General features: G+C 41.8%; 1 protein-coding gene across 2 annotated transcripts in view; it reads right to left on the reverse strand.

Annotated features, from left to right (window-relative positions):
* Positions 1–4,631: 4,631 nt before the first annotated feature.
* LOC139475098 (calcium-activated chloride channel regulator 1-like) overlaps positions 4,632–24,446 on the reverse strand; it is a 28,471-nt gene continuing 8,656 nt past the window's right edge. Inside the window, exons 2-15 of one of the 2 annotated variants that reach the window (XM_071258356.1) lie at positions 20,811–21,105; positions 19,201–19,457; positions 18,457–18,726; positions 17,433–17,669; positions 16,890–17,076; positions 15,127–15,236; positions 13,930–14,055; positions 13,177–13,281; positions 12,709–12,988; positions 12,372–12,533; positions 10,779–10,988; positions 9,152–9,418; positions 8,125–8,250; positions 4,632–5,710 (exon numbers count right to left, since the gene is read on the reverse strand). In XM_071258356.1, coding sequence (XP_071114457.1) covers positions 5,271–5,710; positions 8,125–8,250; positions 9,152–9,418; positions 10,779–10,988; positions 12,372–12,533; positions 12,709–12,988; positions 13,177–13,281; positions 13,930–14,055; positions 15,127–15,236; positions 16,890–17,076; positions 17,433–17,669; positions 18,457–18,726; positions 19,201–19,457; positions 20,811–21,105 — 3,072 coding nt within the window. In that variant the 3' untranslated portion in view covers positions 4,632–5,270. Of the gene's footprint in view, positions 5,711–8,124; positions 8,251–9,151; positions 9,419–10,778; positions 10,989–12,371; positions 12,534–12,708; positions 12,989–13,176; positions 13,282–13,929; positions 14,056–15,126; positions 15,237–16,889; positions 17,077–17,432; positions 17,670–18,453; positions 18,727–19,200; positions 19,458–20,810; positions 21,106–24,446 lie in introns of both variants that reach the window. The other variant, XM_071258347.1, reaches the window with a different exon arrangement.

The raw sequence follows: 24,446 nt of genomic DNA on the forward strand, positions 1-24,446 counted from the left end.
AGTTATTTTTACTTTTAGATTTGTCATTATTTAACTTTTTACAACATACAAACGACTTTGTCTCCTATTCAGTAAATTGATTGGTGAATCGATGTTTCGTTCTGAAAGAGTAGTGTGTTTTGTACCTACCTACCTACCTACCTACCAACAATCATACATACATGTGAATACACCTACCTAGCCTCCAAACCTACTTTATATCTTAAGAGGTTTTTTACACAACACTAAAGAATAATTTTGCATCGTTTTATTTTATCATTCCTAGTGGAATTTGCATTCATGGGTTACGTGATTTTCAAAGGGAAATCACTCTCACTCTCATATAAATTACCTGCCCTTGACACGAAAACGATCACGGCCATTGCGATAGCCTGCACATACGCTGTTAGTGTTTCTACCGATATAAACGAAAAAGGTATGCTGTTTCAAGTAACATTTGTATGGAATAAATATTAGCTATCACCTGGTAAATACAATGTTTGAGCGGTCTTTGATTGGATTTGTTGTTCGTGTTTTGAAAGCGCAAGTGGAAAACACATGGTTTTGTGGAAAAACGAATATTACCCTTTGTGAACTCTGTGCTTCCTGGCGTATTTTAAGTACGCTTCGATCAGTCGTTTTCGCTTCATGAAATAATCACGAAGAGTGAGTATGGTTTCAGCCGCTTCTACCAAACTTTCAGCTGTATCACGGCGGGCGACACAAGAAATGAGCTTCACGCATTTCACTTATGTGGGGACCCGAGTCTTCGGCGTGATGAGTGAACGCTTTAACCACAAGGATACCCGACCGCCCCTCATTGCGTTTGTTTGTCGTTTAACACCGCACTCAGCAATATTACAGCTAAATATATATAGACGGCGGTCTGTACATAATCGAGGATGGACCAGACAATCCAGTGATTGACATCATGAGCATGAGAGAAGGAGAGAGCACTCAAACATTATTTTTGACGACTTAAAGGAATAGTAACGATTTTTAAAAATTCTTATTTACCTTTGGATTTATAGTGGAGCATGTCCCATCACACATTCCAACATTCCAATATACTAGTATTCTCATATAACATAAGAAATAATTATTATTGTTATTATTTCACATATTAAAATAAATAGATGCAGCAAAGAGCGTTGGGGTGATCAAAGGCACAGTAAGGCTGATGAGGCTGATGAGGCTTATGATCAGCTCAGGAAGTCTTTCTTTGAGATGGGCATTCTGGAGTTTGTCCCCAACCTGCATCCCGAAGTACGTATAGGCCTGACCTTCAATGGTCAATAACTCCTTCCCCAAGTAAACTGACTGATCCTCCCTCTCCTTTTTTACAATTTTCATTGTACGGCGCTGCTCATTATATTCAGTTAACTCCTGTATTCATACTCGTACACAGTCGACGGCACAAGGAGTATTATCTAATGAGAGCTGTCAAAATGCAGCTGCCACAACAACCGCAGATATATGTCTTTCTTTGATCCTTCCTCTTCTTTTTTGCCACGTTTCAAATGAAGAATGTTGCATTTGTCGAGTCCAATGGACATACCGATATCCTTAGAAAAGAACTCGACAAGCAGAATCTGTTTTTTTAGTGTGAATCCTCCATTGGCAAAAAGTTCAAGGACATCCATGTAAAGGAGGTGAGTAAGGGGTGTTTAGGATCTGTGCTGAGGAGGTCCCGGATGATAAATTATTATATCTTCCTGTTTACTAAGCAAAAAGCTTAGAGGATGTATTGACAAACAGAAAAGCAAAGGGCTAAAAGAATCGCCCTAAAATATTCCTCTTCTAACAGAAATGCGTACCGAAGTCACTACCTGCCCCTGCGAATACATCTCAAGTTGAGTTGACCAGCAATTCATTAAAGACTTGATTAAAACAAGTAGTCGCTCGGGGAGTTCAATACATTCCGGTGATCTCAAAATCCATTCGTGAGGTACAGAATCATAACCTTTTCTGTAGTCTATCCAACACATTGAGAGGTTGCGGTGGTAAGTTTTAGACTCTTCAAGGATCATTTTCTGAACTAGCAGTTGATCCTTCAAATAATATCATTAGAAGCGTTGTATCATGACACAAGATCTGTAAGACACCCTGTAAATATTTTGTATTGTGTTTCAGACAAGTAATAGGGGAGGTTGTGGGGAATTATTAGTATTATTATTAGTAGGATTATTATTATTATTATTATTATTATTCCATCCAACAACAAATAAATATTGTTCACACTTTAATCTATACAAACATACAACATCGTATCGCTCGAATTTAATCAAAGTGCCTCTTCGTATATTTGGACTTTTAACCAGGAAGAACTTGACCGTTTTACAACAGCTGCCACTTGTGCGCACTGCTGCAATTACATCTACTTGTTCGTTTGTCAAATCTTCTGAAGAGCTGATCGTCCGTGCAGTTTTCGAAGTAGATTTGTCCTGACAATGTCCAATCACACACTTTTACATAAATACGTATTTATATGTCCCTTTTGTCTCATTTACATTAACTTCATAATCAGGCTTTTTCCAAAGGATTCGGGATAATAATGAAATACAGCTTATTGTGGTAAGGTGAGGTGAGGTGAAATTGGGTTTAACGTCGCGTCCAAGATTATTGCACTTATATAGCGACGTGCATGCACGTGTATGTGTGTGTGTGTGGCTGCTTGTACTAGTCCGGACTGATGCCGATTTATAGTGCTAGCTCACTGAGATACCATGCCGCAGTGTAACATGAATACCCCACTCAGACACAGTATACTGACTCCGAGCCGACCAGTCCTTGCTTTAGCCCCTTAATGCCGAGCGCCAGACAGGGTAACAACAAGTACAATCTTTTAACGTCTTTTTGTATGACGCGGCCTGGGATCGAACCCTGGACCTTCCGCTCTCCGGGCGGACGCTCTACCACAAGACCACGGAGGCGGTCTTATTGTGGTAACTACTGGAAAGTACATATTAATTCGATATATATTCGATATATTCTTATCAAATTTATTTTATCGATTAAACGGTGATATGAATAAAGAGTGGAGACACTTTTATGTTTTGAGGAAAAGTGATTGGTTGGTTGGTTGGTTGGTTTGTTGTTTAACGCCGCACTCAACAGTATTCCAGCTATATGACGGCGAAACAAAGTAGTCCCAAAGTAGTGCTCAGATTAAATGTAGTCAACAGTTGAAAATGTCAAAGATGACATCTGCTTTACAAATTTTAAAGCTGATATATTTTCTGCATAAATACTAAAGACCAAAAGCTAGCACTAACTTTGTTGTTTGTTGTTTAACGCCGCACTCCAGCTATATGCCGGCTGTCTGTAAATAATCGAATCTGGACCAGACAATCCAGTGATTTACATCATGAGCATCGATTCACGCATTTGGGATCGATGACATGTATCAACCAAGTCAGCGAGCCTGACCACCCGATCCCGTTAGTCGCCTTTTACGACAAGCATAGTCGCCTTTTACGGCAGGTATGGGTTGCTGAAGACCTATTCTACCCCGGAATAAAAGTGAAACAATCGAACATGGACCATAAGAATTAGATACTGAAAGCATGATTCCATTCGTTGTATGATTTGGTTGGTTGGTTTTGGTGTTTACGCCGCACTCAGCAACATTCCAGCTATATGACGGCGGTCTGTAAATAATCGAGTCTGGACCAGACAATCCAGTGATTGATATCATGAGCATCGATTCACGCAATTGAGATCGATGACATGCATCAACCAAGTCATCGAGCCTGACCACCAGATCCCGTTAGTCACCTTTAACGACAAGCATAGTCACCTTTTACGGCAAGCATGGGTTGCTGAAGACCTATTCTACCCCGGACTCTTCACTGGTATCGTTGTATAACACGCAATCAGTGAAGTTAGAGATTCCGAAAACCCGATTCCAACGTAAGTTCGTTCTTAAGCAGCGGATATTCTTATACGATAAATACTTAAGGATGCCATTCTCAGTTGGGTTCATCGTTTCATATTAGTATAGGAAACGACTAAACTAGGAGGCGGCATAGCTGTGGAATATTAGGGATGAGCGCAATTGAACACCCAGTCTCATCTCTGATCTGATAACAGTCATTGTACATTGACAAGTATTGACGTTTCATTCTCAAATAAAAAGCGGCGGAATCCATTTCCAGATTAGAAATCACTACTAAAAGCAGTGTCCATTGCACGATTGCGACTATATCATACGTAAGTATTATGAATCACTTTCAAAGAGTGATGATAATAGGTATTCGCGAAAATATCAGCTTAACATGCACCACCGGAGTCACCCGTCACAAACACAGGCAAATGCAAGTCAATTAACCACACAACAAAAAACACAGGAACATGCGGTCAAAATAGGGCATTGCATCGGACATCGAATTTATGTCTACCATAAAAAGTTTTGAAAGCTTTGCTGAGGCCTGGATCCAACATCTTTTAGTAAGAGTCTCATGACGCTCTTTAAAATTTTCGCAGAAAGAACATGCATTACTGTCCCTAAACGGTTGTGGATGTGGACATCAAAGGATGAAGCTAGTGCATTTGTTCTCACATATACTAACAGTGTGTCGACACTAACGATGTGTCATGTTAAGCAAAGAAATCTTCTTATCTTTTAGACATGTTGGAAAAAAACTCAAATGTAATGTTTATTATATTTATTCACAAAAGGTTTCAAAAACAAGTGTAAAAGCATCAAAAGTAGGCTTCATTGAACAGAGACGAAACATGCAACTGACAGACACACTTACGAGGATTGATAATGGCTGATGGCATGAGTGAGGGTGCCTATAGGGTCGACCACAGAAACTGTTTAGACAATGGTTGCTTCAATAATGTATCCTTATTCGTGTCAAGTGTAGCAGGGATTTCATATCCGGCACATAAGACCTGTAATTTCCACCCCTGTAGACCAGACAAAGTCGTACATGTATTTAATGATTGAAAGCAATATCAAATGACTGAAAATAACATGGCTATTTTCGAAGACCATCAGGTACACATTATATATAATATGAAATGGAATATAAACAAAATTATGTACGTGTTGACAACCAAAGGATGATAGACGAACTGCTTCTATATATGCACAGCTTGAAGAGGTGCAGTGTCCAGTGCAGACTGAGAATATATTCACCATTATGCTTGATTAAGACGCATATTTAAGCCTATAGTTTGAATATGACTGACAGGGAATAAGGGAATAATTTTATCTCAAAAGAGTTCTAATTTCGTGTATTCCTCACAGGGAATTTATAATTCCGACTGTTCCTCCTGCATGATTATGTGACATGTTTCTGGCGGATTATTTTCCATCTGATGGCCACAAACATGATGATTCCAACCAATACAATAACCCCTGCTGCAGCCAAGCCTCCAGCAAGTCCAATCCAGCTTAAAGCTTCCTCTTCCTCTTCCTCTTCCTCTTCCTCCTCTTCAACCACTTTCAGTGCAATGCTACATGTATGTTCGGTCATGTTGACCCGGACAAAGTTTGATAATTCTGACGGAAGGTTTACTTTGTCGTACGATTGTACTGCAAAAACGAATATTTCTCGTGACCCATTTCTGCTGAAGCTGACAGCCATGCGTTGCTCTTTCCCAGCAGGAAGCGGAAGAATAGAACCGTTGATTATTTCATCTCTTGTGACAAGACTCCTGTTGCTGTAGTTTGTCTTCATGTCGAATATGGATTCTCCAACTAGCATCTCATAACGGCTGACTGAAAGAGTGATGATTGCGTACATTGGCTAATGTAAGAAATGTAAAGGTTTAAGGACAAATTTGGTAGAATCTTGGCAACAAAGTTTAAAACCATCAAGTCACATCAATGTGAACAATTAGAGATAACCCTTTTATGTTTTAAGATTGGATGTAGTCCCACTGTAGAGTAGATACCTCTTATTTTAATTTGTAACCGAGCGCCTTCAGATTGTGTAACCTCATGATGACCTATCTGATTGTGATCTGATGGTGACCTATTTGCTTGTGACCTGATGGTGAATTGGCTGATGGTGACCTATCTGTTTGTGGCCTGATGATGACCTATCTGACTGTGATCTGATGGTGACTTGGTCGATTGTGACCTGATAGTGACCTGGTGGAACTAATTGGGTCATTTGATAGCACTGTGCAAAATAAATTTCGATTTTAACAATGAAAAACGCACCAAGAACACAAATGTTTATTCACGTGTACTCCACTTATGCTCTTTTGCAATAATGTAAGTAGTGGCCTTGTTTAGCTTCATCTTCCCACCATGCCTGTGAAGCCCTGGCTCAACAGATAATAATGACTGAAATTTGTCTTACGGCGAAAAGAAATGTACCATGGCACAACCTGCTATGCATTCATTCGATGCACCTATTATTATTTAGTACACTTTACCTTAAACAATGAACATGAAAGACACTGCAGCTTGGACCATCTGTCATATCGAAAGACCCGTGAAGATTCCGGGGTAGAATAGGTGTTCAGCAACCCATGCTTGCCGTAAAAGGTGTCTGTCTATACTTGTCGTAAAAGGCGACTAACGGGATCTGGTGGTCTGGCTCGCTGACTTGGTTGATGCATGTCATCGATCCCAACTGCGAGGATCGATGCTCATGGTATCAACCACTGGATTGTCTGGTCCAGACTCGATTATTTACAGACCGCTGTCATATAGCTGGAATATTGCTGAGTGCGGCGTTAACAATTAAACCAACCAATCATATCGTAATGTGTAATTACTGAAAACTTATAACTGTCTAGTCCCATTAGAAACGTCGATCTATAAGAGCAACGTTTTCGCATTAACTGTAATTTTTTAAACTTTCACTGTACAATAATTTGTATGCTTTTTCTTCCTTGCCTTGTGCCGAAGTCAGCAATATTGCAGCTATATGACGGCGGCCTGCATATAATAGTCTAGACAGACCAGTGTCTTATGTTATGAGCAACATCCCGTTGGGGTAAAATCACACGCAGTCTCCTACGAAACATAATGACATTCTATTTGACTGATGTATTTCGAGATATTAATACAGTGGAAAGTGTGTTTGTTGATAAACATTTGTTTGTTTATTTGTTTAACGCCGCACTCAGCAATATCCCAGCTGAATGACATCATGAGCCTCCATCCCTGAAATTGGGATACGATGACATGCATCAACCAAGGCCCGTTAGTCGACTATTATGGCAAGTATGGGTTTCTGAAGACTTATTCCAGCCCGGAACTTCAAGGGTCTGTTGCTAAATGCCGCCATCTTCAATGCTCAAGGTACATGGTGTCGGCGTGTTAAGATCTGGGCCCACTTGCACATAGTGATCTTAGCGCTACGACTGTTGTAAGCCTATGTTAAAGACGTTGGATACCATTGTCCATGCGCATACCGGACGCGGATGTAACGGCGAGTATTTGGAATGCGGTTACGTCCCTTGGACTCGCGGCTAATTGTACTTCCGCACAAATGAACTTATAGAAACGTAAATTTGGGCAAGAGTTACCTCCCCTGATTTATTATTTTAGGGGTATGCTGTGTTGATTGAAAATAATTTGAATATCCTCTGGTAACATGTTGTTTTTATATAATTATATTTTACGATGAATAAACACTAGAAACAAGCCCGTTTGAAATATATCTTGATTTTGTAAAATGCTTTTTTGACTGATGAATCAATTTTTTGGGTCATATCAATACTGTAATATGTCTATTTAAAAACACTCATTTAATAATCAAACTTTAAAATGACCATTTCATTGGCAAAATGATTTTGTCACCCGGTGCCCCTAGATGGCGCGACTCAAAAAATGCCGTGGTGACTTGGTTTTTCATTGCGTAATTTGATTCAGGACATATTTTCCTACAAAATGATACCAAATATACCCATTTCTTGATGCAACCTCTTTAAAGTATGGGAGTTACGATCATCTTAGCGCTAAAATCGATTTGTGCAAGTAGGCCCTGGGCCGGGCGATCCAGTGATTCATTTCATCAGCAGCGTGTGACGCTGGTATTGCGACGTTATCAACTACGCCACCGAGCCAGATCATCAATTCATTTAGTCGCATCTTACGACAGATATTGGTTGTTGGAGACATACTAGTATTCAAAACCACAGAGAAGTAGATCATATCCTATACGGTCGTCTTACCTGTGCCGTTGTATTCATCGTCACCAGGGGCCGTCCAGGATAAGGTGAAGGTCTCGCTGACTGGGTCACAGTTCAACAACTTCAGATCTGTGATCCTTCCTGGAGGCGTCGTGTCTTCCGGCTCCCCTGTAAATACACAGCATCAGTTATCAAGTTTACCGTATCACTACTTCCGTTCATCGTTTACTGTCACTTATTTTCTGCTTGTTGACGCATGGAAGAACAATCTGCCAATGTGTGCTGTAGCATTTATAATGACTGTTTAATGCATCATAGACGGTATGCATGAGTGAGTGAGTGAGTGAGTGAGTGAGTGAGTGAGTGAGGGTAGTTTTAGCAGTATTCCAGGAATGTGACGGCGAGGGACATCCTAAATTGACTTCGAACATTGTACCCATGTACCTTCGGAATGGTGAGGCGCCCACTCACTCAGTAAAACAAGTGCTAGTCTCTAACATTAATGTCCACTATATTGCGACAATAAGTTGTAAATAAAACTCTTGAAATGCACATTTAAAAAAAGGTCTTTAAACAGGATTTGAGGCTCACAAAATAAGGAATTATAGTCATCGCCACTTAAAATATAATCTCGAAATAATCAGGAATCAGCAGTCAGGTGACAGCGAGGGGTCGTATTTAGCAATGAACTTGGTTTACAGCGTTCCAAATACTACATGTGCAGGTTTTCGTCTTCAATTCGTGCTGGTAATGTACGTACGCTGCCAATATAGCCGCTCGATACCACCTGACTGCCCATTCTTACCCGGATCGTAACCACGAGATCAAAACTCTGTGATAATGTTTACCGCTAGCTCATTGGATATTACTTGAGGGGCGCCTTTTCTCCTGTTTGTCCTTACTGTATGTAAGATTCTATATCGCAGGAATGGCTTGTTTGCACTATAACGTTTCAGCACACATGCAGCTGTCTTCAGTAATTATTCATCGCGATATTTCCTGATTCTATTTCAAGTGGCGAGGAGTATAACTGCCATATTATCTAATGATTCATATTGCGGCGTCTCACCTTGAACCCTTATGTATTTGAAGGTCACACTTTGCAGATTTGATACACGCGACGTCAGATTTGCATCGTCGATGGCAATGACTCCGAAGGCGTAGGCACTGTAGGGCCAGTCTCTTGGTACATTAATAACCACGCGCTGCTCGGAGCCTGCAGGGCTGGGAGTCAGGGAGCTGTTGTAGAGATCTTCCTCCTCAATCAGCTGTGCTGTGCTGAAGTTCTCACTCAGCGTCTTGAGACTGCTGCCAACTCGAAGCTCGTATCTGTCGGCTGTGTAACATTTTACTCACTGGCATCACTACGTGTCCGTCTCGAAACGATAGCAAAGACACATCTCTGAGAAAGCATACTATTATGTCAACTTTGAATATAGGTCAGATTTTAAATGTTTTGTCTCCCAAAAGTTGAAATATGATGAAATGATTCGATGCACGTAGGTTCAAACTTTTACATACACTCAGACTGGATTACAGGTAAACGCAGGTACACCGAGACTATTCTCTCTATATAATGTATGTCTATTTCTGGCAATGTTGCAACTTCCGATTTGTAAATCATGGAGACTGGGGGAGCCAACCTGATGGTTTACATTTTGAACAACGTACAGTGTCGTTGTTGTCCGAGCACACCCTGACAACGTCACCGTGTCTGACCATTCGAAGAAATGTAGTCGCCTCTAGAATTAAAACATAGTGCTCGGGGTCTATGTAACATATTGAACCTAGCTCCACACGAAAATCTTTACTAAGGTCGAAACATGTAATATATACAATAAACTTTGCCGTCATGGTTACCTTTGAGATTTGCATACTGAGAAGAAAGGGGAATATCTTTCCTATGAGCAACGTAATAAAAATCTGAATAATATTTTTTAATTGTCTTTTGTGGTGTTTGCCAAACATAGTCGCAGCCACTGTTAAATCAAACTATATCGAAAACACAATTTCCGAAACTATGTAATGTTCATACATGTACATGTATATGTCTGTATGCTTTCCTATGATTTCTGTTTTTGTTATATGTGAAAATCGTTACATTTTTAAAAGCTCTTAAAGCTAGAATTGCGTTTCTAATAAAAGGCTTCTTACATGCGAGGTTGACTGTTTTTATTATTACAAAGTGTGCAAAATAAAGTATACTGAAATCGCTTGATAGGTACGAATGTAACACAATGACCTGCAAATTAAAGTAACCTCATCTGCCGGTCAAATGAAAGTATACATCCATGTTTGATGTTAGCTAACAATTAATGATTAATGATGTATTTGATACCGGTATCATGGGAATGTTTTTATACCTTACGTTTGCAGTGTTTCGGTGACTGTTTCCAGGCTTGTACTTTTTGTATTGTTTTGCTTAAATCCAATTTTCATGTTTAAACTTTCGTTTGCCAAGCAGTTTATAAACTTGTTATTCCTCTCCGGGCGGACGCTCTACCACTAGACCACGGAGACTACTTGACCCCTGATCTGATTGAATGTACACAGAAATGTGCACATGTGTGCATCACTTAAACCATGAAGTGTTTCTTTATGCCATACAGAACACGTGACCTGTTACCAGGAAGGTACTTAACCTGGTTTCATCCAGTCTCCTCACTGTGGTTATATTACCACTTCAGTTCAATTACCTGTTCCTTGATCAAGGTCATCTCCTGGCGCAGTCCAGTTTAACGTCACTGTGAAGGCTTCGGAGTCCGAGGATACTACCCCAAGGTCAGATATGTCATTGGGGGCAAACATGTCCACATCATGATCATAACCCGTGACGTCCAAAGCTCCTGGCGACGCAGTTCTTGTGAACGCTTCAGCAGGCTCCATCCTTACAGGCCGTGACGTATCTGAAAGAAGTGTCAATATAGTACTAAGAGCTTGTCCCGATCTCAAATAGTTCGTTAAACGGTTTTCACACTTAATGGAGAACATTTGATAGCTCAATGAGTGAACGGTATCAACAGCACAGTCAGTAATATTCCAGCAATTCTACATTTGATCTGTTGGATACTTTAGCTCCTGAACATTAGTGAGTGAGTGAGTTGGGTTTAAAGCCTCTCTTCACATTATTCCATTAATATCGCGGCGTGTCAGCTTATTGTGGGAAGAAAGCCCGTAGTGATACAATTCTCCGACGTTTACCACTTCAGTTAAACCCATGAGAACGTGTATGGTGCTGACAAAACTAGAAACATAATCGGGGCGAACCGGGATTCGAACCCACAATCATATGTTTCTGGCATGCCCAAGGAACGCAACACTGCACAGCGAATCGCGGCGCCTTAGACGACTGGGCCACCCGTGGCCCCTCCTAAAAATTAATAACACATCTAAAGCTTTATCCTTGCAAAATGGTAGTCATGTAAGCGATAAATATGGATATATACATTATACTTCTTCTGCGTTTTTGTTTGTTTCTATATTGTTTAACGCCGCACTCAGCAATATTCCAGCATATATGACGGCTGTCTGTAAATATAAAATCGAAGACTGGACCAGACAATTCAGTGATTGACATCATGAGCATCGATCAACGCAATTTGGATACGATGACATTCATCAACCAAGTCAGCGTACCAGAGAAGTCTTACAGAGCGGGGACCAGGTGATGTGACGTCAAAAAAGGTTTAACGTCGCGTTCAAGATTACTGAACTTATATAGCGACGTGCATGCACGTGTGTGTGTATGTGGCTGTAGGTACTAGTCCGGACTGATGCTGATAGTGCTAGCTCACTGAGATACCATGCCGCAGTTTAATGTGAATACCCGACTCAGACACAGTTTACTGACTCCGAGCCGACCAGTCCTTGTTTAAGCCCCTGAATGCCAAGCGCCAGACAGGGTAACTAGATGTACCATCTTTAACGTCTTTTTGACGCGGCCGGGGACCGAACCCCGGACCTTTCGCTCACCGGGTGGACGCTCTACCACCAGACCACGGAGGCAGTCAGCCGGGACCAGGAATACCAGTGGTTGACAACGTAACCCACAACCACCTAGGTCACACACTGTAACCACCTGGACCAGGTCGGTTCTTACGACAAACCTGGGGGTACACTGGGCGTAGCCAGTCCCGGACGCACCAGAAGGTGTGACTCGCAGGAGTCTGCCCGGATATATTACGATTGCAAATCGGATTTATGGCACAGCCATTCTACAGGTTTGTATAACAATGACGCCGAACTCTTGTCCTTGTTCAACATTTGTTCAAGATATTCACAGGACATACTCTGAAAGATGGAGTAAGCTTCACTTCCTGAGTTCCCGGACGTCATGACAACTGTCTGGTTTTCTATGGAGGACACACTGGTCTGCATTGAGTACCGCTGGCTCCTCGTAAATCCAAGAAAGACCGCCGAGTAAACACCGTCATTCGCCCGTGTATCGACGACTGCAAGTAAACGCAACTATCGATTGTCATCAAGTAACATGATATCTCCTCAAAGGAAAGATTGCGGAGTCAAGGTTGCTTTAAATCCCCCAATTCTAATTTTCTTATTCAACAAAATAATATTGTGTTCCTCGTTTTCGGAAAATGTATTTAACTTCATCTTATATGTGCATACCTTGTCCATCATCTTGCAGAGTAAGGGTGACACTTGGTTGGGGAGACCTGTCAACAGTCACGATCACAAACGCGTTGATAATGGGGCTATAGCCGGTGTGGACGTACGTGTAAACGACGGGGAAGCTGTTATTGACGTTTACTGTCATCGTGTTCAACCACGTCTCGATCTCGTATGGACTACGGTTCACCATCGGTAAGGACCTCACAACGACTGTCACAGACTCCGAATCCGAACCAGAAACAGATCTACTGTGAACAGTGAATATCCATCGCCCTGGCTGAAACGACATTGCAAGGTAATAAAACACTGAACTGAGGACGAATTCCTGAGGCGGCCATCACACACGGTACACCGGTTTTAGATGTTTACCACTTTGGTGAAACAGTTACGTTGCTGCCCAATGACCATAAAGATCCACATGCAAAGTGAATTGTTGCGCCATGGACAACCGGAAAACGTGATTACCATAGCAAAGGGGAATCTCAGCCGAACAATATTGAAAACATTGTCTGTACTGTACTCCGCCGAGCTCCGGTCATAGGTAACTCCAGCTGGGTCACTCACATTCACCTGGAACAGACACTCAGTGTGGTCAGTTTAGCGACTGTTGTCTGCTATATCGCAGGGGTATTTGGCTAGAAAAGATTCATCGTAAAGGTCAAACGGCAAACTGACAATGTGATCCTGATCAAATCATCTGGGTGCAATTATGCAACAGCAGGCAATATTTGCTCAGAGGATTTCGGTCACGAGGTCATTTCTGTAGCATCAACATCCACCCACTTGTTGCGAGCATTGACACTGTGTTTGTTTGTTGTTTCACGCCGCACTCCGCAATATTCCAGCTATATGACGGCGGTCTGTGTGTAGTCGAGTCTGGACCAGACAATCCAGTGATTGACATCATGAGCATCGATCCACGCAATTGGGATCGATGACATGGCACTGATACTCGGCACCTATGATTTGAAGAGGGTTGGTTGTTTGACCGAGCTCTGTATGCTGTACTTTTTGTAAGACTGGTATAAATTTTGAAGACGTTTATCATCCAGTCCTACTGGGATAGATTGTGGCGTAGGTGGCAGTGTCTTTAGTCACGCACAACTATCACAATTATGTGTTAATATTCTCCGTCAACTACAAGATGTATTTCCCTTAATATTAAATAGAATTAGCAGTGTTGGATAATGTAATACTAATGAACATATGGACCGTTACCGTGATATCGGTGTTAGGAGGCAGAGTGAAGGTGAAGAAAGTGTCGTTACCAACGGTGGAATCAATCTGGACACTACCTCTGTAGTAAGGCATGGAAGATGACAAAGCCGTCCCGTCCCTGAATAGCTGTAATGATAAAACCATAACCATAATAACAACAATAACGGAGACGACAGAAACAAAGTAGTCCCAAAGTGGTGCTCAGATTAAATGTAGTCAACAGTTGAAAATGTCAACGAAGACATCTGCTTTACAAAAGTTGATATATTTTCTGCATAAATACTAAAGACCAAAAGCTAGCACTAACTTTGTTGTTTGTTGTTTAACGCCGCACTCAGCATTATTCCAGCTGTATGACGGCGGTCTGTACATAATCGAGTCTGGACCGGACAATCCAGTGATTGACATCGTGAGAAATATTCCTGCTATATGACGGCGGTTTTGTATATAATCGAGTCTGGACCAGACAATCCAGTGATCAATTAGATACATTCTTGTTTCTGCTTTTTGCATGGCACCTCTTTTTCGGACAAGTCTGGTTGTTGGAATACACAGAACTAAGACTGATACACGTCTATTATGTCGCTAACATATGACGTCATTGCTTGGTCACATGCCTACTCGCGAAAGTCCTCAGTGTGGCAATTTCAGAGAAGTTTACAGAGACAAATATGCATTTAGAGAGAAATGAAGGAGGTTAAAAATGAAAACTTTCCCAAAAATAAGGAACATACGTTCTGAAACTAACAACAATCATAAGAGATAGTAACAAAACATTCATGACGACAGCAACACGTGACACTGTATGAATCCTCTCAACGAATCAGTTGTAATATCCACTTCCTGGGAGTATACGACAATTTTCTCATCCCGAAATGCCCATATCAACAAAGATCCATCCTGAGAGGGTGGTGCAAAGGTTCGCACCCCCCCCCCCCCCCCCCCCCCCGGCAACACACACACACACACATACATTTTAATATCAGGTACGCACCATGTAGTGTTAACGTATTAAAACATATACAGGTAACCAGGTGAGTTGGTGATACGTTTTCAACAAAAGGAATAGTTATTGAGATATAACAAAATGCAACCTCCGTTTCCAAAATGATGAATCCGCGCTTGCTGCCCGGTATGCAAACGTAGCGAGGGTTTGTATCAATGTGTACGTTTCAAATACTTGCCACAAGCACCTACCTCAATCGTCTCTGTCTCGTCACACAGTGACACATCGGAACGCAGTCTGGCGGCTGCCGAGTCCAGTGCAGTGGAATTCTCTTCCTCGGAGTAGTAACTATATAGCCCTCCTGTTAGGAACAGTGAAACGTGTCATGAAGCATGTATTTAGTGAGTAGCATTCCCTTCACTTAGAAGCTAAGCTATCCATATCATTTTGAATGTTTTTCCTCTCTATGTTTGGCTTCAGTTGATATTATTGGGCGGAGGAAAATATAACATATGGAAATAAAATATTGACTTTCGTTGAGAATACAAGTGATCTGGTGTCTGTTATGTATTATTTGTTTGTTTGTTGTTTAACGCCGCACTCAGCTATAGTCCAGCTATATGACGGCGGTCTGTAAAGTAATCGAGTCTGGACCAGACAATCCAGTGATTGACATCATGAGAATCGATCCACTCAATTGGAATCGATGACATGCATCAACCAAGTCAGCGAGCCTGACCACCCGATCCCGTTAGTCGCTTTTTACGACAAGCATAGTCGCCTTTTACGGCAAGTATGGGTTGCTGAAGACCTATTTTACCCCGGAATCTTCACGGGTCCTGTTATGTATTAAAACGTGAACAAAAGCGACAAAATAAATTTCTGCTGAAAGCCGTGTCCATTGTACCATAATCACTATGTCATTATAATAAACGTGACAAAACCCTTTGGATAGCCTTACGAAATCCCAGCTGATAGCATTGTACGATTTCGACTGTATTAGGAGCATGTGTTTATGATTCACTTTCAAATAGTGATGATACCAAGTGTTTGAGAAATGGTGGGGTATCCTGTCCGACCAGTGACACCCGTCACAAACGTATGCAATGGCAAGTCTCGGGAACATATAGTGCAAGTAAAATCAGGGAATTGACATAATTGTTGTCACTGATGCGTCAACTTTGGAAATGTCATCCATATGTCCACCGTAAAACGTTTCGAAATCTTTATTGAGACCTTGAATGTTGAACCTTGATGAAACAATTTTTTAGCAAGAGTCGTATGACACTCTTTGCAATCCCTCTCGAAAGATCAGATTGTACCTCCAAATCTGACATCAAATTCTGGAGCTGCTGGAATAGTGCTCGACAGAAAGGGAAAGTTGAATAATGGAAAGTTGAAGTCATCCCTCTTGTCATATAGGCTTGTAGAGAGCTTTTTCAGAGCTTTTCTGAATCTTTCTGCATAGGTCTGAATATGAAACAGATGGGGCGGTTTCACTGGTCTCCTTTATTTCTAGTTAAGGTGGCAAAATGAGTGGAAGGGAATTTGCTATTTGATAGTTTTTAAACCATATCAGATCATCGACTTACATGTACCTGAAGCTTTAGTTACTTTCCTTCTTCGAATAACATTCCGAAAACATGCACCATAGATTTTCTATGAAACTGGAAACTCTATAATGTTAGACCGGTGAGATTAGCGCAATATGAGAAACACGAACATTAATTCAGGTCATTTCCAAAATGTAGGAACAATTTGTAAATTATTTGCTTGTGACTCCAAAGTAAAACTTCTGCACACGTTTAACAAGCTGCCTTTATGAAGTGACACAAGCCCTCCCATGTACATCACTTTTAATATGACTCAATTTGTTTTACACCGCGTCAGCAATATCACAGCAGAGACGCAAGAAATTAGGGTTCTCGTCCGGAATCAAACACACATGTATGAATCATTGTATCAGTAATTGTGTATGAGCACCTCCGGCGATGATGTCACTGTCTCTGCTCACCTGTGGCAGCTGATAAATGGGCCAGGATCGCATCGGCGGCTCGGCTGAGGGCGACAGAATGGACTACAACCGAGGCTTTGACGATATCGGGTAAGACAGTGGCAACATTTGGCTCTTCGTTTTCACTGCCATCGGTGACTAGGACTATTCGACCCCCCTCGGGTGTATTCCCCTCGGAGGACAGCAGCTATAGCAAGAACATGTACATATTCGTTAACTTGAAGTCTTCTCTGTTTCAGTAAGCTGATGAAACCTTTACACTTTGTTAATACGAAATTACGTGAAACATAATACCAAATTGAAAGAAAATACAAAATGCATCTTTAGAGGTTAAGGGTTAGACACTTAGATATACCAGATATCAACGTTTAATTAACAGTATATCTTATTAATAGTGCACGATGTTTGATTTATATAACTAACATGAAACCTTCATACTTTCTTTACTTCGCAAAAAATGAAATGAGCATTATTAACCTGTACGAGGGTTTAGCAATATTTGTAATACTTTGAATGAAGAAATAGGTTAATCAAATTATGGACCTCAACAGCTTTGAGAAGTCCTTGGCCGATTCCAGTACCCCCGATGTAGTTGTCCTCGTCATTGGGGAGTCTTGCTGTCAGACTGGCCTTTATCTCGTCAGTCGACAAATAGGTCATCTCTATCAAGATGGAGGGCGTGGACTCAAATGTTACCACGCCCACATCTGAACCCAACGGGAGGACGTCTTTGACGAACTTGTCCGCAAACTGGACCAGTTTGAAGTAACGGGAATTCTGTAGATATATTATAAGATATTATTAGATATATTACCAAAGGCATAAGTTATTGCGACATACAAAATACGAAGAGAATTGGTCAAACGAATTTACAGCCGTTTATAAAAAAAATATCACGTTGAAATTACAACGTCTGAAGGTACAGTAACGACTAATAATCGTTTCATGGGGGGTTTCATTGGCACCTTCACACAGTCAGTGACGAGTATGTCCCCTTTGTGCTTAGAATCAAACCTGGCACCTTCGCCTCATTTCGGCCGATGAACGTTGAGGAAATGCCTTGCGTTGGGGAAAACCGGAGTTGCTGCAACTTTGTTGGCGAATTTAGAAGACGTCAAAAACGTTTCACTTCATTGTTCGATTGGTGACAGGTCAGGGGATCGTCTCGTCTCGTCTTCTTGTAGAAGGTGGGGTGAACGGAGTTTAACGTCGCGTTCAAGATTGCACTTATTTAGCGGAGTGTGTGTGTGTGTGTGTGTGTGTGTGTGTGTGTGTGTGTGTGGCGGGGGGGGGGGGGGGGCTGCTTGTACTAGTCCGGACTAATGCCGAATTTTAACGCATCATAAACTGGTGTAGGCGGTGTTATTTTCCCATTTCAACAAACCCATGCTCATGTCATTTGCATTAGTTAAGGTGTAGAATGATCTGGGAATTACAAATAATTCATCTTCACATTGCAATACATAGAGGTTATTGGTTTTTTGAATATTGGTTGCCGGCGATGAGACTATTTTAATGAGTGGAATGCTTGAAAGCTTAGATTGAGCAAACAGAAACATCATACCGTACGCATAGATCCTGATAAGTCAAGTAACAGCACTACGCGCCTCCCGCATGTCGGAACACCTTCTCGTGTCTCCTTTTTATCATAGACCAATTGAAACCTTGGTGTGACGTCATCACGTTCAACGGGCAAATTATTTTCCCGGAAGTCTTCATGATCTCTGATAATGTTCCACGTGCCTTGCCCACTGCATCTTCTGTTTTGTTCGTTTCTGGCGAGGTTGTTATGTCGTAAGCCGGGATCCGCTGCATTTGTTTCACAAAAGTCATGTATCTGAAACGAGAAATACCATCACAAGTGAAAAAAGTGGAATCCATACGCCAAGATGTACAGCCAGATAGTCGACTGAGTGTATTCCATTCTGTCGCTTAAAGGTGCTGTGCAAAGTTGTGTCCCTTCTCTGAGCCAGGACCCTATGATTCGCACTTCGTATTATCATAACTTTATCAAATTCATACATTCACATTCGTATGCAGTCTCGCAGGCTTCCCTCCCGCATTAAGCTGACACTGTATTCTGCATCAGTTATTCTTTGTTTATATATATATATATATATATATATATATATATATATATATATATATATATATATATATTCGTCACCAAAGAATAACTAATACCGAATAACTAATGCTTTCTAATTTACTGAAGGAGAATATGCCACTTTTCTGTATTAATGACAAAGAAATATAGATAAGGAGTGGTAGTTCCAAGGGTGCCAACATGTATAGACATGAAAGGACATACCGAATCCAGGTGAGGCATGTACATGATGGAGGCATTGGAATTCACGTCCTTGTCTGCCATGAATACGCATCCGTTTGTATGCTGTCTTGGGTCACATGGTTCAAAATCTTTCAAAAATCTCCCATTTATTTCACTTGTGCATCCAGTGGGTCTGATGACATCACCATCGATGTACCAATGTGGGTATTCGGGGGGAGATCCGTACTCATCGAACACGCCGTACCGCAGATGAGCGAACTCGTGGACAAAGACACGACCTGGCACGAAGAAAACAGGCATTGAAAGGGCATATTTGAAACGCATTGTCTACATTTATCTTATAGAGTATGTATTGTTGTAAACTCGTTTGGATACCTTTTGTGGGTACCATTTCATATTTAGTGTGTGGGAGGGGGAGGTTGGTGAGGGTAGGGGGGTAGAGTCATGGTTTCTTTTCTTCATCTATTATCCTTAAGCTGATTTGTTTTCCACGTTTTAAATTCCACCTATGGAATGAAAGTTAAATTGTCTCACTTTTCACTAAAACAAAATAACTGGTCAGCAGTTGTTGATTATAATAAAACCACCATTTATTACAACGCCATCAGTACCAAAAGCCCATTGTGTTTTCTTTTAATTCACAAAAAAAAACGTCAACTTCACATGATTGTACTCAGAACTGCTTGAGGAATGGACTTCTTAATTACTAAGATTGTGGATGATGGACACATAAATAGCATAACTTGATGAACAAGGGAAACGTTACCAAACTGAAATTTGGACACGCTATGTCCAAACCTCGAAGAGCGTTACAAACTAGTTAAGAATCAGAAAAATACAACCAAAACAATTTTCTGATTAATGCACGTGCTACGGTACCAAGATCAGTGCCAACTAGGTTTGAGGTAAAAATGCTTCTGCACTTGCAGCATGCCAACCAACAAAGGTACGGGTATAAAAGGGAAACCGTCTGACAGTGACAAATAACATGACACGATTAACGCTACAACAGAGAGAGTGAGTGAGTGAGTTCGGTTGAACGCCGCATTTAACAGTATTCCAGTTATATCGCGGCGTGTCAGCCTAATGTGGGAGGAAAGCCCGAAGTGATGCAGGTCTCAGACGTTTACCACTTCGGTGAAACCCACGAACACGGGTATGGTGCTGACAAACCTAGAAACATAATCGGGGTGAACCGGGATTCGAACCCACAATCATAGGTTTCTGGCGTGCCCAAGGGACGCAACTCTGCACAGCGAATCGCGGCGCCTTAGACGACTGGGCCACCCGTGCCCCAACAACAGGGAGAATAAGACGTTGTTATGATACGTCCAGGAGCAACGCATGACCACGTCGCAAGGAGTTTTGGCCGTAGTGGAATGAGTCACCGTGGCCCGTTAAAGGCCAACTTGGCAGAAAGAGGCCAGGCCTAAGAGTGACAAATTTCCCGTCACCATCTCAGAACAACGATAATTACGTATCCTCCTTATCTCAGGAATCGGTTTCACACGGCGACTGGGGTTGGCAAGCTTGTAAGTCGCTGAACTGTGTCTATCATAGCTTACAGACTACTATGAGACGTAACGCTATATATATAGTGATCAAACGGACAGAATCACAGTAAAACCTACTTGGGTCACCCCAGTTTCTCACTCTATCAACCTCATGATCGAGAATGTAGTTGGGGGTGTAATGAACATAACGTCCTGGCTCCCTGCACTGCCCTGGTTGAAAGGTGTAAGGAGTATCGCCGTGTAGTGGATGTGGGCTGTCGATGCGGACATCAGCCTGCTTGAAGGTCTTCTGTGACACTCCCCATGTGTTGTTTTCTGCCCACGTTTCCGGTATGAGGATCACGACATCCCGAAAATAGGCTCTCTTCCGGGTGGCTCTATACAGGTAGGGCGAGGCTTCTCTTATGATTGTCTGGGAAAATGTAATAATGTCATGGCTTAAGTTATCAATTTCTGTTGTTTGACTAAAAGCCTAGAATGTGTTTATTAATCAGTATTAAACAGTGTCGATACCTGGCGTTCACGAATGCTTATATGTAAATCTCTCCTAAAAGGCAAGCCAAGCGTCCACCGGTACCTGAACAAACTCGGGATTATATGGTACAACAGTTTCAAAATAGGTAATTGCTTTAGCGTGGTCACTGATGCGTCAAATGTGTACATGTCCTCCACGTGTCCACCATGATACATTTTGAAAGCTCTACTGGGGCATTGATGCGTATGCTGCACTTTGAAATTAAAAGTTCTGAAGTGTAGACACCAAACACGAGTGAGTGAGTGTGGTTTCACGCTGCTTTTAGCAATATTCCAGCAATAGCACCACGGTGGAGATAAAACAAATGGGCTACACACATTGTAGCCATGTGGGGAATCAAACCCGGGCCTTTGTTGTGACGAGTGAAGAATGCTTTAACCACTAGGCTAACCCACCACCCTTTGGGTGAGATACAAACAATAACAATTATGGAATATGGTTCACTCACTGGGTGAGATACAAACAATAACAGTTATGGAATATGGTTCACTCACTTGGTGTGATACAAACAATAACAGTTATGGAATATGGTTCACTCACTTGGTGAGATACAAACAATAACAGTTATGGAATATGGTTCACTCACTTGGTGAGATACAAACAATAACAGTTGTGTAATATTCTTCACTCGCTGGTTGAGATACAAACAATAACAGTTATGGAATATGGTTCACTCGCTGGTTGAGATACAAACAATAACAGTTGTGGAATATGGTTCACTCGCTGGTTGAGATACAAACAATAACAGTTATGGAATATGGTTCACTCGCTGGTTGAGATACAAACAATAACAGTTATGGAATATGGTTCACTCGCTGGTTGAGATACAAACAATAACCGTTTTTACATATGGTTAATTCGCTGGGTGTGTCAGTGGAGAAAGGTAGTTTGGTGGTTGAGGGCACTGGTTCCAGGAATAGCGTTCTTGCCCAATACACCACTTTGACCCTGACTTCACCTAGACGGGTGGTGGACGGCTGGTCACGCCAAACCCTGTGCATTAACATTGTCTTGCACAAAATTGAACAAACTTTAAAATAATGTGTCAACGGTTGCAATTAATCTGTTTTCACCTTGGACAAATTCATTGAATTTAAAATGGTTCATTTACAAATGTGAGGTCTATTTGTTTTGCACAAAGATGTTATATCTTATTGTATATTTTTAGGTCTTGGTCACTCAGTTCATTGCATTTCAATACCTGTTGATAAAAATGAATATAAATCATTGCCTAGAGTCAAATATGCCCAGAAGGCGGTGGCTCATGGGCCAATCCGGTAGATCGGGCTGGGCGATACCAAGGTCATTGGATAGAACAAACATTTGACAACAATTTAAGAAGATATTGGTGAGTTGTGATTGAAGTTTACTAACAAAAACATCATGGTAACACAGATACTGTTTTTGACCACACCTAAAAAGGTATGGAGCTGCAGGATTAAGTAAACGAGCTATGTTTGATGTTTCATGTGAAAATGTTCCTTAAAGTCTCTACTTGACATGACACGTGAAACAGATCAGTAGAGGGTATAACCGCCACGTGCCCAGATGACGCATTCCACCTTACGCCGCATGCCTCCAGTCAGACGTTGGATCTGTTGATGGGTTAACAACAACCACTCCAGATGCAATGCTGCTTCCAATTGGCGTAAATCGTGTACAGAAGGATCTCGTGCCTGTATGCGCCGCCCCAGAATATCCCAAACATGTTCAAAGGGGTTCAAATCTGGGCTCATTGCTGGCCAGGGTAGAGTCGTTATTGCATTGGCCCTCGTGTAATCAACGACTGCATGCGAATGATGGGGCCTGGCATTGTCCTCCATGTACTGAGGTCGAGTAGCAAGAGGGTGGTTGTCAAAAAGAGGAACGACGACTGGCCTCAAAACGTCCTGGATGTACTGAGCCCCTGTTAAGTTTCCCCTTAAGGTGACCAAATCCAACCTGCAATCATGAGAGATACACCCAAAACCTTTACCGAGGCCCCGCCGTATGCAACAGTCAGTTTAATATTCCTGGGGGCATAGGCCGTTCCGGCGCCTCCAAACTCTCGTTCTTCCATCAGTGACGTGGAGCAGAAAGCGACTTTTATCGGATCAATGGATCCGTCTCCAAGTTCTCAGATTCCGGTTCTGTCGCGCAATACGCCATGCTAAACGAGCAGCTTTGTGGTGGTCTCTCAACAAGGGACTAGCCCTGCTGCTTTCATCTGGTTCATGACGGTTCTGGTGCTGAAATGAAGATTGGGCAACCACATCTGTTTCAGACGAGTACTTGTTAAAAAGGATTCTCGGTGTATGAGACGAAGAAGGTCCCTGTTTTCGCGATGTGTCGTCACAGGAGGTCTTCCGGATCTGGGAAGGTCCTGTACATCACCGGTCTGAGCATGTTTGGCTACTAAACGGCTTACGTCAGTGTGACGATACCAAAAGTTCCGACCAATTGCATTACAAAACATTCCTGCGTTATGCATGCCAATTATTTGCCATCTTGAGGTGTTTGATAATCGCCTTCGTGCCATGGTCACACAATGTCATGGAATAACTGTTTAAAACCGAGCTTAAGAAAGCAATTTTAACGTTTGGATATGCTGCTTTTAGGGATACCAGAGGGTAGCATGCTGCACGGGCATACCTTGCATGGCACATGAGCTTTCTTCACGCATGATTGATAACATCATCTCGAGAAAACATAATTCTTCCCGTCATTATATCTTTCATGACCAAACAATAATGAAATATAGTAGGGTGTGCTTAACTTTTTTCTTTGTGTATACTTCTGCTAAAGTTTACCACCCGCGAAATCCTTGGTGATGTCAGTTGGAGACCAACTGGCACATAGCATTGTCTTCTGCACGGGCATACCATGCATGGCACATGAGCTTTCTTCACGTATGACTGATTACATCATCTCGAGAAAACATAATTCTTTCCATCATTATATCTTTCATGACTAAACAATAATGAAATATATTAGGGTGTGCTTAACTTTTTTCTTTGTGTATACTTCTGCCAAAATTTACCACCCCAGTATCCTTGGTGATGTCAGTTGGAGACCCACTGGCACTTAGCATGGTCTTCATGATACTCCTTGGTGGCTGGGAAGCTGGGATTGCGAACCTCCATACACTTACCATGACACCCGTAAAACGACTAAAACGTACGTTAGATGATAGTACATCGTGATACTATTTCAAGAAACAAGTCTGGCTTTTGGTCTCG

The sequence above is a fragment of the Haliotis cracherodii genome, unplaced genomic scaffold, assembly GCF_022045235.1.
Source record: "Haliotis cracherodii isolate W230 unplaced genomic scaffold, xgHalCrac1.p SCAF_1, whole genome shotgun sequence".
NCBI lineage: Eukaryota > Metazoa > Mollusca > Gastropoda > Lepetellida > Haliotidae > Haliotis > Haliotis cracherodii.